Source organism: Lynx canadensis, chromosome B3, assembly GCF_007474595.2.
Source record: "Lynx canadensis isolate LIC74 chromosome B3, mLynCan4.pri.v2, whole genome shotgun sequence".
In the NCBI taxonomy this organism is placed as follows: Eukaryota; Metazoa; Chordata; class Mammalia; order Carnivora; family Felidae; genus Lynx; species Lynx canadensis.
This window is the reverse complement of record NC_044308.2, coordinates 18,519,603-18,536,622: the sequence shown is the minus strand read 5'-3', so window position 1 is coordinate 18,536,622 and position 17,020 is coordinate 18,519,603. Positions and strand designations below refer to the sequence as shown.

The 17,020-nt window shown below is 40.5% G+C and overlaps 1 protein-coding gene across 1 annotated transcript in view; it reads right to left on the bottom strand.

The window, feature by feature from the left end:
• Window positions 1-5,954: 5,954 nt before the first annotated feature.
• Window positions 5,955-17,020, bottom strand: part of ASB7 (ankyrin repeat and SOCS box containing 7) — a 52,938-nt gene continuing 41,872 nt past the window's right edge. Inside the window, exon 6 of the mRNA XM_030317502.1 lies at window positions 5,955-9,378. Within this exon, the coding sequence (XP_030173362.1) occupies window positions 9,239-9,378 (140 nt within the window). The 3' untranslated portion in view covers window positions 5,955-9,238. The remainder of the gene's footprint in view (window positions 9,379-17,020) is intronic.

The window sequence follows — 17,020 nt, the reverse complement described above, 5'->3', positions numbered from 1 at the left end:
CTAATGGCCCTACAACTCATGCCTTAGAAACACCTGCCAGGGGTGGGGAGGTGGTGGTGGTAACTTTCAAATCTACCCTGAATTGGGATTGACAGGAAGTTGGAAGTGAAATGACCACCTTATTGACATGTCTGCTGTGATTTTAACCATGGGACCTCCAAATGTTCCATGGATACTTTCTGGAATAAAGCATCATACTTTTAAAGGCTGATGAATTAGGGTAAAATAATTGGACACCCTTCCTTTAAAAAAAATTATTTTGGTTCTAGTTAGTTAACATACAGTGCAATATTGGCTTCAGAATTCTGGGATTCATCACTTACATACAACACTCAGTGCTCATCACAAGTGCCCTTAATACTCATCACCCATCTAGCCCATTCCTCACCAATTTCCCTCCATTAACCCTGTTTGTTCTCTATTATTAAGAGTCTCTTACAGTTTGTTTCCCTCTTTCCCCCCTTCCCATACATTCATTTGTTTTGTTTCTTAAATTCCACATATGAGTGAAATCATATGGTATCTTTCTCTGACTTATTTCACTTAGCATTAATACACTCTAGCTCCATCCATGTTGTTGCAAATTTCATTTTTTTTAATGTCTATTTATTTATTTTGAGAGAGTCGGGGGGGGGGGACAGAGAAAGGGAGAGAGAGAATGGGGGGAAGAAGAGGGACAGAGAGAGAGAGAGAGAGAGAATATCCTAAGCAGGCTCCAGGCTGCTAGCACAGAGCCTGACTTGGGGCTTGATCCCATGACCACCAGATCATGACCTGAGCCCAAATGAAAAGTTGGATGCTCAACTGACTGAGCTACCCAGATGCCCCAAGATTTCATTCTTTTTGATGGCTGAGTAATATCCCATTATATATATATATATATATATATATATATATATATATATATTACACATACATAACACCCCACATCTTCTTTATCCATCCATCAGTTGAGGGACACTTGGGCTCTTTCCATAGTTTGCCTATTGTTGGGAATACTGCTATAAACATCAGAGTGCATGTACCCTCTCATATCTGTCTTTTAGTATTCTTTGGGTAAATACCTAGTAGTGTAATTGCTGGATTGTAGGGAAGTTCTATTTTTAACTTGCTGAGGAAACTCCATACTGTTTTTCAGAGTACTGGCTGCACCACTTTGCAACAGTGCCAAGAAGGCTCTCCTTTCTCCGCATCCTCACCAACACCTCTTTCTTGTGTTGTTAATTTTAGCCATTCTGACAGGTGTGCCATGGTATCTCATCGTGGTTTTGATTTGTATTTCCCTGATGATGAGTGATGTTAGCACCTTTTCATGTGCCTGTTAGCTATCTGGATGACTTCTTTGGAAAAATGTCTATTCATGTCTTCCGCCCATTTCTTAACTGGGTCATTTGTTTTTTTGGGTGTTAAGTTTGATAAATTCTTTATAAATTTTTGATACTAACCCTTTATCAGATATGTCATTTGCAAATATCTTTTCCCATTACATTGGCTGGCTTTTAGTTGTTTCCTTTGCTGTGCAGAAGCTTTTTATCTTGATGAAGTCCCAATAGTTCATTTTTGCTTTTGTTTCCCTTGCCTCTGGCAACATGTCTAGTAAGACGTTGCTATAGCCTAGGTCAAACAGGTTGCTGCCTGTGTTCTCCTCTTGGATTTTGATGGTTTCCTGTCTCACACTTAGGTCTTTCATTGATTTTGGATTTATTTTTGTGTATGGTCAAAGAAAGTGGTCCAGTTTCATTCTTCTGCATGTTGCTGTCCAGTTTTCCCAACTCCATTTGTTGAAGAGACTTTTTTCCCATTGGATATTTTTTTCTGCTTTCTTAAAGATTAGTTGGCCATATAGTTGTGGGTTAAACTAACATGACACCTTCCATGTCAGTAGTGACACTTGGTCCCCCCCCCACCTCTAAATCTGCATGTTTTACTTTTTAATTGCTGAAGGTAATGATTTAATCCCTAAGAAAATTTATCAGCACCCTACATACAAACTTCAGAAGCCTCCAGATAAAAAACAACTATTTCTTATTTTACTTTTTAAAGAAGCATCTATTTTAAAGTGTACACAACAATTAGCTGCTATCTGATACAAGGATATTTATTTCAACTCAACCTTATTGCTAAGATGAAATATCCAAGTTCCTCCCTCTACTCCTTGGCAGGTCTCCTTAACTCCCAATGGGAATGTATATCATGAATGTAAGAGATCATAAAATGTGATGGAAGGACGGGAACATCTATCAATCTTAGTTGCCTGCATGAAAGATGAAAGGGCAAAAAAAAAAAAAAAGCTTGAGTTTGAATGCCACAGGGGTCTCAGTACAGGCTCATGTATCCAGTTATGGGACATCTTGTAAACATGCAGTGCAAAACAGAAACACAGCATGCCGAGAATTTCTGTTGCCACCCTCACAAGGATGGCAGTGTACTTCCTAAGGGCGTCTCCAGAACCGTAGTTCTTTCTCTTCAGTTCAAAAAGTTGTGGCAGAGGCTAAAATGGAATTTTCAGAAAACATTCCGTAGGAAATTACAGGCAGTGTATGGATGTGTGGGCTTTAAATCTAGGAAGTACGTATAGAAAATCCCGAGCCCTGCCAACTCTTGCCAAAGTGTGTCTCATCCCATCATTGCTGTGTGAACAATGGGTCAATTGCTGTTCATGGGAAGCAACTGGTGCCAGTGAGAGGAGAGCCAGCTAGTCCCGGGAGGGCCGGAGAACGCAGGGGTTGAGGAAGCCTGGCTTCTATGCCCTACCGCCAGTCACTACGTGCATGGCCACAGCTACCAAATCACTTCCATTCTCAACTGCCCAGCTTTCCCCCCTGTAAAAGGAAGGTTTGGACGAGATTCAGTCATTTGAAAAATATTGATTGTGTAATACTTTGTGAGGCACCATGCCAAGGAGGCACTCAGGAGAAGGTTAAAGAACATAAAGAGCCACCTATGCTGGTGCTTTCCTACTACATAGAAAGTGATACGATTTGTGCTCTGCAGGCTGAGCATGGAGGGTAGTGATGGGCCAGGGGTTCTGCCTCGGTCCCCATCTAGCTGCCCTGAGGACTGAGGAGAGCTCTAAGCATGGCTGTAGCCCACGGAGATACACAGTTGAGTCGGGGCTCCCTGTCTAGACATGCTGAATTGGACATACATGGAGTGTCCACTGCCCCAATGGGAACAGGAATCCTTCAAGAAGCTTGATGCGCTGTGCCAGCTCAGGACGCAGTCTCCTGGTAGACAGAATTCCCTGCAGCCAGAGTCCAGCAGTCTCTCTTTGGAAGCTTGCCATCACAGTGTCACGCATGGTTGATCATGTGAGTCCGCTGCCCAGTGACGATGGTGGAGGGGAGGCCAGAGGGATGCGGACAGCGGGGAGGAGGAAGGAACAGCAAAAGGCAATACCGGCAGGAATGAGGGCTCCACTTACCTGAGATTTGGAGCTGAGAAAAGCTGATGCTGTCATCCACTTGTCCCTGGTTTCCTTGGAGGCTTTAAGGGAACTGTTTGAGATTTAGGCAAATAAGGCCAGGGATCTGTCCCCCAGGAACCCACTGTGCAAAGAACTCACAGCAAACGGTTTCTTAAGAGCACTGGTAATAAACCAAGAAGAAATGCAATCTGTTCCTCTGTGGCGCTACCCAAGATGATAGATGGATGTAGCCCTGACTAGTTTGCTAGGCATTCTTCCTAAATGGTAGTAAGCTAGAATTCTACCCAGGTAAGGCAGGAAAAACAAACAATCTGGGAACTCTACAATCAGCACACAAAAGCAACCTGGTGTGGCCAAGGGCATACTTTGTGCATGTGTATGTACTTTGCTCAAGGGTTAAGTGGCCAGAACTAAGAGAGGGAAAACCTAGAAAGCCCCTAGAGAAATACAAAATGGTCATGTACTGTAAACCCATGCCCTACCCCTACAAATGGTTTTTTTTTTTTTTTTTTAGTAAAGAAAAAGAAAACTGAGCAGTGACCTGACCCAACACTATCAGAGGAAGAAAAGCAACATTAGCTTCAAGCCTGAGCAGCAAGAAAAATAGGACTCCGTTTGCCAGATAAAATAGGAACTCCCTGCAGCTGGATTACCTCTGTGTCAGTCACAAAGGCACAGCCTACTCATCACGTGACCGAGTCTCTCAACTTCAACTAAGTCCTGTTGTCCAAATTAAGCCACTTCTTTTCTGATTCATAAAATACTGTTTCAGAGAAAAGTGAATCACTTCATTACTACTTAGTGTAACGTAAAAGAAGTCACACTTAACTAATGTGAAACAATTACCTAATTAAAAGGAAACATAAAAAATGTGCTAAGCATGATTTTTAAGACGCTGGAATAAACCAAGACTCAGAACGTATTTATAGTAACCACAAACAATTATATGAATTTTTTTTTAAGGTCCTATCTGCAACAGAAGAGAGTAATTCCCTGGAATCTGATCCTTTACCTGTAATGGGTCTTCAGAACTGATAAACTGCATGGTTTGTGGATGTGCAATGGAAAACGCAGCACAAGACACTCTGGGCGTCAGCGAATGAATGAAACAAAAGAGCACATTTCAATACTGAGTGTGACACTCCTTTAGGACAAGAGACCGAGCACTGGAGCAGCAGCACTAGCTCAGGGTTTCATTCCCACACCGACCATCTCTTACAGGACCTTCCCGCAGATCACCTCAGTCTTTCCAAATGGGATTCAGAATGTTAACTGTCGCTCAGGAATCACAGAGTTCTTCTGGAAGATAAAGAAATACCTATAAAAGGCATCATGATCCCTTAGTAAAGAAATATATTTACAAAAGTTTAAATACTATTTACCAGCAGCGTAAAGAAAAGTCATGAGATCCAGCAGCGCCATATGCCGACTCGACACCTCAGTTATCTAACACTTAAGACATCTCAATGGTAATGACCAAATAACTAATGACCGAATCAAGACCAATTACCTTTGTATCTTAGGAGTCTAGAGCAACTCGGGCCTAAATATCTGGCAGTGGATATTTAAAATCTTTATTGGTATTTAAGCTCATATAAGTTCTAACATCAAAATTTGTAAGACGTGTTAAGAGAACACAGTTACATTATGTTACATAAATACAGGCAGCAGATACAAATCCATTTTCTCTCTTCTCTGAAACGCAGCTACATGGGATGTGGAAATATTTTTTTATCAAGTAGATAATCTGTTTTATCAATAGCTAGTAAGCCATTTTTGTAAATTGTCAGCTGAAAAAACAAAACACTACTTACATCATATTGGAAAAGGAATGACCTCAAGATTTCCAAGCAACACAGCTATTTTTCACATCTGAACTCCCCTGCTGATCATTAGGAATGGTTTCAAATGTCCCATTCTTGGCCTTTGGTTGTGCCAAACCCTGGACAAGTCCTCAACAAAGTTAGTTGCAAAATATCGGTTATTTCTGCATCGGGGTGCTCCGTCTCAACTGTCTGCCCTCCCTTTTCCTCAGCACACCGTCACTCACAGTAGTGTGAAGTCTCTCCTGAATCAAACTGTGTTTATATTACATAAAGGAAGTGTGAAATCAGAGTTGTCTTGCTTCTATCTCCTACAGACTAATCAACTACCTCCAATTCATCATTCTGTTCTGTGCTTAGAAACAATGTGGTCCGAACTCTGTGCTCAGTCGAGGTGTGGCAGGCATGAGGCAGAGGTGAATTGGGCCCAAAAGGGCTCGGTGCTCAATCAACACTCTTTTGTGGTGGTACATGCAGAACACGGTGAAATAAGTGATTGGGGGAGGGGGCAAGAACTGCCTTCTCTGATCTAAACTGATGCTGTTTTCTGGATCACGCTCTCCATACAGTTCCCAATGATCTAAAGTGCCGATGAATGAAAGACAGATCTTCGTTTCTTTTCACCGAACAGCCTAGAATATGAAAAAGCTAAGGTAGACTAGAAATAAAACACAATTCCGAAAGGGTTTTAAACCAGATTTAAGTTTTTTTTTTTTTAATTCAAATTGACCCAAAGCAAAACTTACATTACAAAGGAAGAACAAAATACATTATGATATAACACTAGGAGTTACATGAAAGCTAAATTTGTGGGCAAAGGGCCTCATCCCAATCACATTCTGGGCTACTGAGCAAACCTGCAGAGAAGTTAGAATCTGTTTGCATACGGTCCACTCTGGTAATGAAACTAACTATACATTCTTGTCTCTTAGGGTGTGCATCTGACAAATCACTCTAGACTCCTCAGGCTCCAGATGTGGACTCTTTCTCCTGCCAGAACATTGAATTCTCTAGCGGAAATGCTGTTCCAAGCATGACTGATAATGAATTAAAAAAAACAAAACAGTCAAGTCCTCCAAACTAACAAGCGTGGATTATTCTGTAGTAAATAGTTTAGAAATATGGGAATTAAATAACCTAAAAAACACTCTTAACTCTGCTGTACATTTATAAACACAAATATTTACACACAAAAAAAATCTTCTGTTTTCAAAAGATGAGGTTGGCAGTTCATTAATGATCATAATCTTTTATGAGTTGGTTTCTTTGGTGTACTTGCCAAATATATTTTTATAAAGGTTTAAGAATAGGTTTAAACAATAAATTCCAAAAGGAACATAGAAGGCTCAGTGACAAATTTGATAATGTTTGGAACACTGTGGTGAAGATTCAGGAAAAACCAATCAGTTGATCTTCTGAAAATACTTGTTCTCTCTACTCATGACGTGACCACAGAATGCATCCCTGCCAATTAAATTCAAATGCAGACCTGCACGTTTGTCCCTGTATTCTACTGGTTGCCACCTTTGAGACTGAAGTTTTAGTTGTGGTTGAATAGGGTATGTGATTGGGATTTCACTAACAAAACCAAAACATTCTCTTTAAGCTTCCAGGTAAATCAAACTTCAAACAATAAACAATGGAATTATCCACTTCTTCATTAAATAGAAATTTCAATTCCAGGAAGAGCTCTCATAATTTTTTTTCCGAAGTTGCAGCAGCAATACAGAACAAAGAATTTACCTTAATCTGATCTTCTTACTTGGAATTCCCTGACTCAAACTCAGTGGCTAACTTAGTTTGGAAACCTCCAAATGGCTGGAGAAAGAAATCATTTTAATCTACCTGAATAAATGAATACACACGTTTGAGGAAAGAAGCCCTGTGTGACGGTAATGTTAATATTCCTGCTCAGAGTGCAGGGTCCCAGGTGCCCTCCCGGCTCCTCACCTCCCTAAGGCCTGGGCTTTGAGGGGGAAGTAACACTCAATTCATTTCTGGCCATGCCATGCCCCTGATGCTGCAAGTATGTCTCAGTTCTGACTTGGGCACTGGTTAAAAGAATGAGAACACAGTTGACTTCCAAAAGGGACTCTCTCTCTTGGAAGATGGAGATGACCCATTTCTATCTATCAGGTTCCAGTTAGTTTTGGAATGGTTATAAAACTGGCCACGCTCTCACTGGCTCCCTGCAAAAGAGTCCATGTACCCCATCAGCAATCCCCAAATCATTGTTTCCAAAGCTGCCTGTTCTTGTTCTTCATAAACCTATGCAATGCCTACAGCAGATCAGATACTCCAACACCAAAGCTACTCCGCATCGAAGAGAACAGACTTTGTGCTTGAGAAAATGGCGCTGCTGGCTCTCTAAAAAATGTAAAGCCAGAGTAGATTCTTAATTCTGCTTGCACTTTCCAGATGAAAACGTTTTATACTGAATGACTTAAAACTAGAAATTCAGACAAGAGAAGCCCTTCATCTTGTAAACTTCTGATAACAAATTTATTACTAGTGTGTAAATATTTTGAAATTTCCCAAAGCACTAAGAACAATACTGGGATATTTGAAAAGGTTCTTCTGAAACCAATATGATGACAAATCAAGCACAGAACACATTTCTAAGGGCATCATCATAGATCCCTAATGCTTCTGGAACCTTTCCCGTTGTTACACATTATCATAACCATGTTTACACTGCAAACGTATGCCCAATCAACCCAGAAAATAAAACGACCGTCCAGAAGAGTTTCACTGTGCATAACCTTAAAATGAATAGGAAATGTTTAATTAGCATAACAGGAATTAACCAGACTTACAACTGCGCACCCATTCGAAACTGTACCCTTTAGAAATCGTTTTTTAAACTGGGAAGAGGAAAAAAAAGAAAAGAAAAAAAGAAAACACCATGAAACCACCCCGAATTATTGAACCGTTAAAGCCAAATGGTTTGACAATATTTTGGGCTATTTTTAGGGAAGACTCTACCACCAGGATATGAAATTTTCTGCTTAAAGTGAACGACAAAGCTTACGATGGAAATTGCAACTGACACACTATGGTTCTGCAATTAAAATTAAAAGTAGCGGTTCCTGTCCTTGTGGGCATGTTGGAGCCGGTTGTGGAATGAGAAACATCAAGTGAAATAATGGATAAAATACACCAGAAAGAGTATTGCACGGAGGCACTGTTTTAAAAACAGAACACACTGGCTTTATAAAGTTATCTTCTTTTTCCATTAATTTTTTTTTTTAAAAGCACGATTCAACTAGAGACAGAAGTTGAGTTCCAATGTCTCCGGGTAGTGTACTACAGTTGTTAAAAAAATAAGTTAAAAAATAAGAGCACACCAACAGGAAAGCAGAGGTACTGGATTTATGTCATCCGAAAGCTACATTAATTAGGAAAGGAACAGTTTGAAACAGCCAATTTGTACTCATTAAAAATGAATGAGGTGACAGCATTACTTTAAAATTTCTTCGGGCATTTTCCAGTAGAACCCAGGATCCCCCCCACCCCCCCACCCAGGGTGGAGCTGTGCCTCCAAACCTTAACAAGTGCTCTGCCGGTTCATACCGTCGTGCGCGCCCATGAAACCATAAATTTGGAAAGGGTAAATTCTCCACTTCAGCCCTGCTTGTGTCATTTTGGAAAAACAAGTTTTGTAAATGCAATATTGTATAGAAAGCTTGGACCTCTTAAACTTGGACCAAGAAACCAAATTAAGACCTTCAAGCATGTGGGATGTGTGTGTGTGTGTGTGTATGTGTGTGTGTGTGTGTGTGTGTTTGTGTGTGTTTATATATATATATAAAAAAAATCCCTCCCCTACCATGAAAACCAACCAAACAAACAAAAAACCTAAAAGTGTATACCTGCTTTCTGACTTCACAGCAAATCAGAAATTGCATAGGATATACTTTGTGCAAGGCAAAAAGCCTTTTAAGTATCTGGAATATAACTCCTAATCTTGCTCACAGTTCTGTGTACATCAGATATCGTCAAATTTGTGTTTTAAGTAGTCTTTCATGACCTTGGCAATTGGTAGTTCGTCAAGTAGCTTTAGGTTTTGAAGGCCTATACATTGTCGAATTTTAATTCGGCACAGGTCCTGTAAGTTTCTGGGCTGTCCTAAAAAGACAGAAAAAAAGAAACTGTTACAAAGCTACAAAGTACAGTATTTAAGGCAGGCTTTTCAGTTTTGAAAACAACTGTTTATTTCAGAGGTATGTGCCCCTCTGTGGACTTCACATGCAAAGGATCAGACAGACTCTTACTGAGAGGACACATCCCGGGTACCTTTGTGGGAGGTCTTATTTGATGCTTTTCACAACCTTGGGAGGATAGATATTTTCATCTCTATGTTACAAATATAAGGACTCAAAGTCTTAAGGATGGGAGTAAACTGCTCAATGTCAGATGACCACCAAAGGCTTTTCAGCAGAGACTAAAAACAGTTCTTTTGATTCTAAGGCTGGTATTCTTTCCATTACAAATCAGAATGCTGGTTTTCATCCTGGGATGCCTCTAATATGCTGAGTGAGTCCATATGAACAAATCATCCCTCTGGGCCAAAGTTCCTCCATCTGAAAAGTAAGGGGGCTGAATGAAATGCTGTCTAATGTGGCCCCTCCTTCCAGCTCACCATCCAGGACACTGGAGCCTAGAGATAGCATGATCTCTGGGGAGCTTTCTCAAACAACATCGGCGCACCTGCTCGCCAGGATTCCGGACACGGCACACCTTGGCTGTGGGCATGAGGGCCTGGACTGCGAGGGCAGGGAGGCAGGCGGAGAAAACACTCCACACTATTCTGAAGCTGTGTGTCTTCAAACCTCACACCCTGGCCATGTGCCAATGAAAACCGCTGCTGCCACTCAAAAGAAAAATTACAAAATCCAATTTCTTTCGCTTTGGAACACTGTATTTTACCAAAACGACTTAGATGACCACAAACACAGGCAAGAATTCGAAGCAGCAGTGCCTCAGTCATGTTTGGATTCACATAAATTCTGCTTCCATATTAAATGGTAATAATAACAAAAGCTAACATGCCAAACGCTTACTCCGGGCCACGTACTCTTCTAAGCTCTTGACATACCCTAACTCGTTTCATCCTTTTATGAGGGAAGTACTTTGATCATCATCCCCATTTTACAGACTCCTTGCATCTCAGAGAGATTAAGTAATATGCTCAACCAAAGCATAAGAGACTGTTAAAAACTGAGAACAAACTGAGGGTTGATGGGGGGTGGGAGGGAGGGGAGGGTGGGTGATGGGTATTGAGGAGGGCACCTTTTGGGATGAGCACTGGGTGTTGTATGGAAACCAATTTGTCAATAAATTTCATAAAAAAAAAAAATAAAAAAAAAAAAAAAAGTAATATGCTCAAAGTCAGGTAGAGTGCCATACTTCAGCGGTTCTCACAACTTATTGGTCTCAAAACCTCTTGGCATTTAAAAAATTTATCAAGGACCCAAAAGAACTTCCATCTATGTGGGTTGTATCTATCAATAATTAGGAGGTAAAGCAAATTTTAGAAACATGTATTCATTAAAAAAAGATAAAAATAAGCTCATTACACGTTGCCATAAATAACACTGGCACAAAAATAACAATGTTTAGAAAAATAATACGAAGAATGACATTCTTTCACATTTTTGCAAAGTTCTTAACAGGCTGGCTTAATAGATGATAGTGGAGTTCTCATATATGCTTCTACATTCAATCTGCTGTGCTAAATTCACATCATCTCGTCTCTGGAAAAGTCCACTTACACTCATGAAAGAAGGAACATGAAAAAGGCAGGTAATGTCTCGGTATTCTGAAAACTGTTCTGACCTCAGATGGGGAAGGGGTCTTGTGGAGCTCCAGGGGTCCCCAGGCCCTACATGGGAAACCACTGCTATCCTTAGTACTTTATACCCCTTACTTGAACTGTCCTTGTTTGTAGCAATCGCCATTATTCAAAATTAAGTAATTCTCCATAAATGAAAAGGGCTCCTTAAACTGCTCTGTAAAAAGCCTGTATGAACATGTGCTTTCCAAGAGTTACTTAAGACATGGTCTCTTGACAGAATCGCGGAAGCTACTGCTTTCCTGGAAATGCCTGTAAAACAGGTGCATGGGTATCTACAGATATCTGCCCTGGGATCTATGTGAGGCTGTGACACATACACACTCACGTGTCTCTCGCCAAGATTTGTCTTCTCCATTGTCCAAATCTTTGCTAAAAAAGCACTTCATTAGGATTGACAGAGTCAGGTTCCCCATCAGATACTCTAGAGCTCTCTTCTACTACAGCACTTAATAAGGTTATGATTTTACATGTATTTGGTGACTATCTATTAATGCCCACTTTCCTCACTATGTCACATGTTCCATGAGGGCAAGACCACTTCTGGCTGCCAAGGAAGCCCAGTGCCTGACACAATACTCCATAAATACTAGTTGAATGAATAAATACTTAACAGGCTTGTCCATAAGGGATAAACCAGCCAACTTATTGCAAAACCCACCCATGTCAACAGCAAATCATTTTCTAACCTGTTTTGAATTATTTTTCACCACCCTTCATGGGCTACCATTAGGAAGGGAATAAATTATCATTGTCATTTTTCAATAAATGCTTACAGTATTTGATCTGCAAATGCAAACCAGAATAGGAGTTAGATATGAACCTTCTTTTTTTTCGAAACAAAGAATCTGATTTTGCTAATAGATGGCAGGTTCTTTTCAAACGGAACATTAATAAAAGGAATAAGCTCAATGTATTCAGGCAAAAAAAGCAGGTGAGGACAAAGTTAACATGTATGAGTATACATGCGCACTTAAATGAAAACATACCATCCAACAAAGTAGAAAAACTATGTTACTGGAATTTGCTTAGCTAAGGAAAAAAGAAGGGATTGAGACAAAGGAATATTATGTATGGGGATCTTCTGATAGTCCTGTTTTGTGGGAGACCATGCTCTCCAAAAGTAACCACACCTTCGCCTATGCCTCATGCTCTTTTTGTACAGACTGAGAACTACCACCATTAAGGTGCCCTTTCCTTGAAACTATGGCAGAAGTGATGTTATGTGACTGCTATGGCTAAGTCATAGAAGGGGACACGCTTTCACCTGGCCCTTGGGACATTCACTCTGCAAACACAGCTACCCCCATGCCACGAAGAACTCCAAGCAGTCTATAAAAAGGAACTGAGGTCACTCACTGCCCAACAGCCCTGGCTGAGCTCCCAACTGCCAGCACCAAACTGCCAGCCATTGGAGTGAACCATTTTGAAAGTGGAGAGGAGGACCCAGTCAAGTGACTCCAGATGGAGCAGAGAAGCAAAATAATCCACCATTACTGTGTGAAGGCACTAAAATTTGTAGCATTCGATAACTGAGATCCTGGGACCCGGAAGCAGGGTGTTGCCATTAAAAAAAAAAAAAAATCTAAAATATGTGGCTCTATCAGTGGGACCAGGTGGTAGGGAAGGGCTCCGAGGAGGCTGTTAGGGCTTAAAAGAATGTTTCAAATGTTACTAGAAGCTGGAGGAAAGGGGAATCTTTCATTAGTGGCAGAAAGTTTGGCAACACTGTCCCCTGCTGTAACGTGGAATGTAGTAAATGCCCTAATGATCTGGTTAAGAAGATTCCGCAGCCAGAATACTGGCTCTCCTCATTGTCTATTATAAAATGCAAGAAGGCAAAGATAAGCTAGCAACTTTAATCCAAGGGATGCAGCTACAGAAATACTATCATCCTCAGAAGGTATTTCCACACGGGCCTTTCCCAGGGAGAGATGTACTTTCTATGTCTAAATATCAGACAGTTTTACTCAATTTGCTACTGATTTTCCTTCTCCTTAAGCAGTTTGTTGTGCTGTGGCAATCTTTGCCTATCTTGGGACAATCTGATTTTTTAGAAATTTCTTGACCATGTATAATCCCTGTGGGCAGAATGGCCTTTAATGGGAGAGGCTTATCTTGGTGGTTAAAAGCATCCACCCTGGAGCAAGATGGCCCAGGTCTGAGTCCTGGCCCCACCACTTTCAATCTGTGTGGTCCTAGGCAAGCTACTCAGCCGCCTGCTTCAGATTCTTCATCCATGAACCAAGGATAGTAACACCTACATCACAGGCCTTCTACCAGCATAAAAAGTAAATTTTGCTAACATGCTTATGGCACAGTAAGAGCTATTTAAGTATTCGGTAAATAAGTATTAAAATGGTAATTTGTAAATACTTATAAGGATAACGTCTACTTCTCCTTCCCAGAAAAGAAGAGGACTCTTCTTGGAAGCTGAGGTCTCCATCTTCCTGGTGTTAAGATAGTGAGACACCTAGCTGACACCATGGGAGCAACTGGTAATCCATTACGGGGAAAAGACTGGGCAAAATGACGGAAATGGCACTCTGGAAATCACTGCATGACTCGAGTCAAGCAGAGGTGTAAGAGCTTTGTGTAAACAGCTGTGCAGTGACGATGGGAGAGATGTCCTTCTACAACGGTGCCACAAATACACATCTGAACTAATCTTGCCATGAAAAGCAGGCTAAATAGTAAGGAGTGGTAAGGACTCCTTGTTGTAATTACTGCTATTTCTAAGACTAAGGAGATATTTTTTCAGGAGTATCATTTTAGGAATGGAAGGTCATGATGGAAAAAAAGTACTTATTTTGTTGTCAATACATCACTCAAAAGTACTTACGGAGACCTACTATGTACTCAAAAATGCACCGCCCAAAGATTAAAGGGGTGAGGGGAGAGGAGGCAGCAGTGGCAGAGGAAGGCAGAGGAAGAGAATAAAGAGAACGAAACCAAAAACAAAAACCCTCAATACGCACGTGCACAGTGTTTATTAGGTGTCTCAGAAAATTATTCCTACCCTACTAAATAACAACTGCCTTGTCCAAGGGATTGTAATAGGGGAGACCTGGGGGGGGGGGAATCTCACAAAAGAATATAATTTAAGGAATCATAAACACTTGGGGAGATGCAGAAACACTATAAGGTGTTCACACTAACAAACTACAATGGAATTGCATAACAGTTCAAAGGGCTATTAGTCTTTCCATTTGGTAAAGAAGCCCATCATTAGTAATAATTGGGCTGGTCTAGGATAAATTACAAAACCAGGCAGCAGCATAATTTAGAAAATTAAATGTCCTAAACCACCTCCTTTTGATATCACCATTACCATATTTATGATAGGATAGGCAAAACATTTTTGTATAAGCTAAGTAAAGAAAATGAAAGCACAACAAAGGTCCCAGTCTTCTTTGGGAGAAAGGGAGAAGAGGCTGGACATTTCAGAGGGGAGGGTGGAAAGAAACACAAAGAAAGACTGAGCCTCCTCTGGACTGCTTTATACAATCCAGCTTGTCCCTTCAAGCACCTCCCCACCTCAGGTCAGCATCTGGAATGGTCTCCCAATACTTCTGTTTTACTTCAGCTTCCCATTTTAAAATCCTACTATAAACATGTTTTATTCCTTTGCTCTTCTCTCTGAATTCCTTTCACAGGGACTCAGTATGAAATGTGTTCAACAGGGGCAGCTGGGTGGCTCAATCGGTTAAGCGTCCGACTTTGGCTCAGGTCATGATCTCACAGTTCATGAGTTCGAGCCCTGGGTCAGGCTCTGTGCTGACAGTTCGGAGCCTAGAGCCTTCTTCTGATTCTGTGTATCCCTCTCGCTCTGCCCCTCCCCTGCTCGCACCTTCTCTCTCTCTCTCTCTCTTAAAATAAATAAACATTAAAAAATATTAAAAAAAAAAAAGAAATGCGTTCAACAAATCTTACTTCATAGGACAATGGCAATTTCTACCTTGCCTTAAAATAAAAATCATGGTATTGTAAAATAATTTAAGCCTTAGATATACAATATCAGCCTTGATGACATCTGTCCATTGGTTACATTTTTTTCCACAGGCGAAGTGAGCTTTGACCTACATTCTTCATTTGCACCAAACAAAATATTGCTTCCTAACAAGTGACAAATCTCTAGAAGCCTACGTTAAAAAGCAGAGTGCAATATAGGGGCACCTAGGTGGTTCAGTCGGTTAAGTGACTCTTGATTTTGGCTTAGGTCATGATCTTAGAGTTTGTGAGTTCAAGCATTGGGCCTGCAATGGGCTCTGGGCTGACAGTGTGGATCCGCTTGGGGTTCTCTCTCTCCCTCCCCTGGCTCATGCACACATGTGCACAAACTCTCTTTCTCAAAATAAATATTTTTAAAAAATTCAGAAAGCAAAATTAGTATCATGAAAAAAAAAGTCAGAATAAGGTAATACTTTCTATATCAAAGAACCTTAAAATGTAGGATAAGTTGATTTAGAACTGTGTACTATTTATTTCTAAAAGTGATTTTAGTAATTGGTACTGAAAAGCCTATCAAGACTACAATGTAGATGTCTGGCAAATTCCCAACTTCTTTGGGAAAAAAAAATCAATAATCAAAAATCACCTTAGGTAAAATGTGTTACATAAATGATTTCTCCAAAGAGTTATACTAGGTAACACTGTTTTGATATCATCCTACCAAAAAAAAAAAAAAAAAAAAAAAAAATCAAAGAAATTGATTAAAGAAGCATTTGAAAGAAACACAGGAATAAGGGCACCTGATATAAAGATGTTGTTTTATGTGATCATCTGCTGACATGCCTGTTGTTCCATTAGATTTAGCAGAGAACACCACAGCCTAAAATTTTCTTAAAATTAAAAAAAAAAAGTCATGACCTGTATTCTTACTTTTTAAAGTTCGAAACTGTTTTGGAACTTTAACTTTGCAGCTAAAACATAGTGTTTGACTGTTTAAATAAAAACACACTTCAGATTACTGCAGTGTTTATAAAACAGTGTTCTTAAATTTTTTTTTTAATGTTTGTTTATTTTTGAGAGAGAGATTGACAGAGTGGGAGTGGAGGAGGGGCAGAGAAAGAGGGAGACACAGAATCCCAAACTGGCTCCAAGCTGTCAGCCCAGAGGCTGACACCGGGCTTGAACCCATGAACCATGAAATCATGACCTGAGCTGAAGTCGGACACTCAACTGACTGAGCCATCCAGGCGTCCCTAAAACAGTGTTTTTAGGGGCGCCTGGGTGGCGCAGTCGGTTAAGCGTCCGACTTCAGCTCAGGTCACGATCTCGCGGTCCGTGAGTTCGAGCCCCGCGTCGGGCTCTGGGCTGATGGCTCAGAGCCTGGAGCCTGCTTCCGAGTCTGTGTCTCCCTCTCTCTCTGCCCCTCCCCCGTTCATGCTCTGTCTCTCTCTGTCCCAAAAATAAATAAACGTTGAAAAAAAAAAAAATTAAAAAAAAAAAAAACAACAGTGTTTTTAAACACCTGTGATGCTGTTCTAGAAAGTAACAAGCTTACGTACTTGACAGATTTAAGTCTCCACCAAAACAGTTTACCCAATTCATTTCCCTTCTACCTAATCTTTTTTTCAGAAATATAAGCCATTTAATTTCTTAAATTATACAATTTGAAATACAACCCACTCCTATCTTTTACGCACCACTGAAGCATACTGAGTGGTTGCTTCAGGTCTATGAACAGCATCTACTGGAAACACAGATCGCTGCATCAACTTGGACTCCTTAGGACAGTAAACACAAACCCAAATAGCATATTCTTTGCCGTAAGAAAAAATCTATACCAGGGCTTGCCACAGGAATAAAAGATGCTGTGTAATTTGTTCAGCTGTTTAGTGAACAAAATAAAATGGTTAATTTACTGGACTTCTTGCGCCTTGGATATGCTGCTCTCTAGAAGTGGGATCTAGA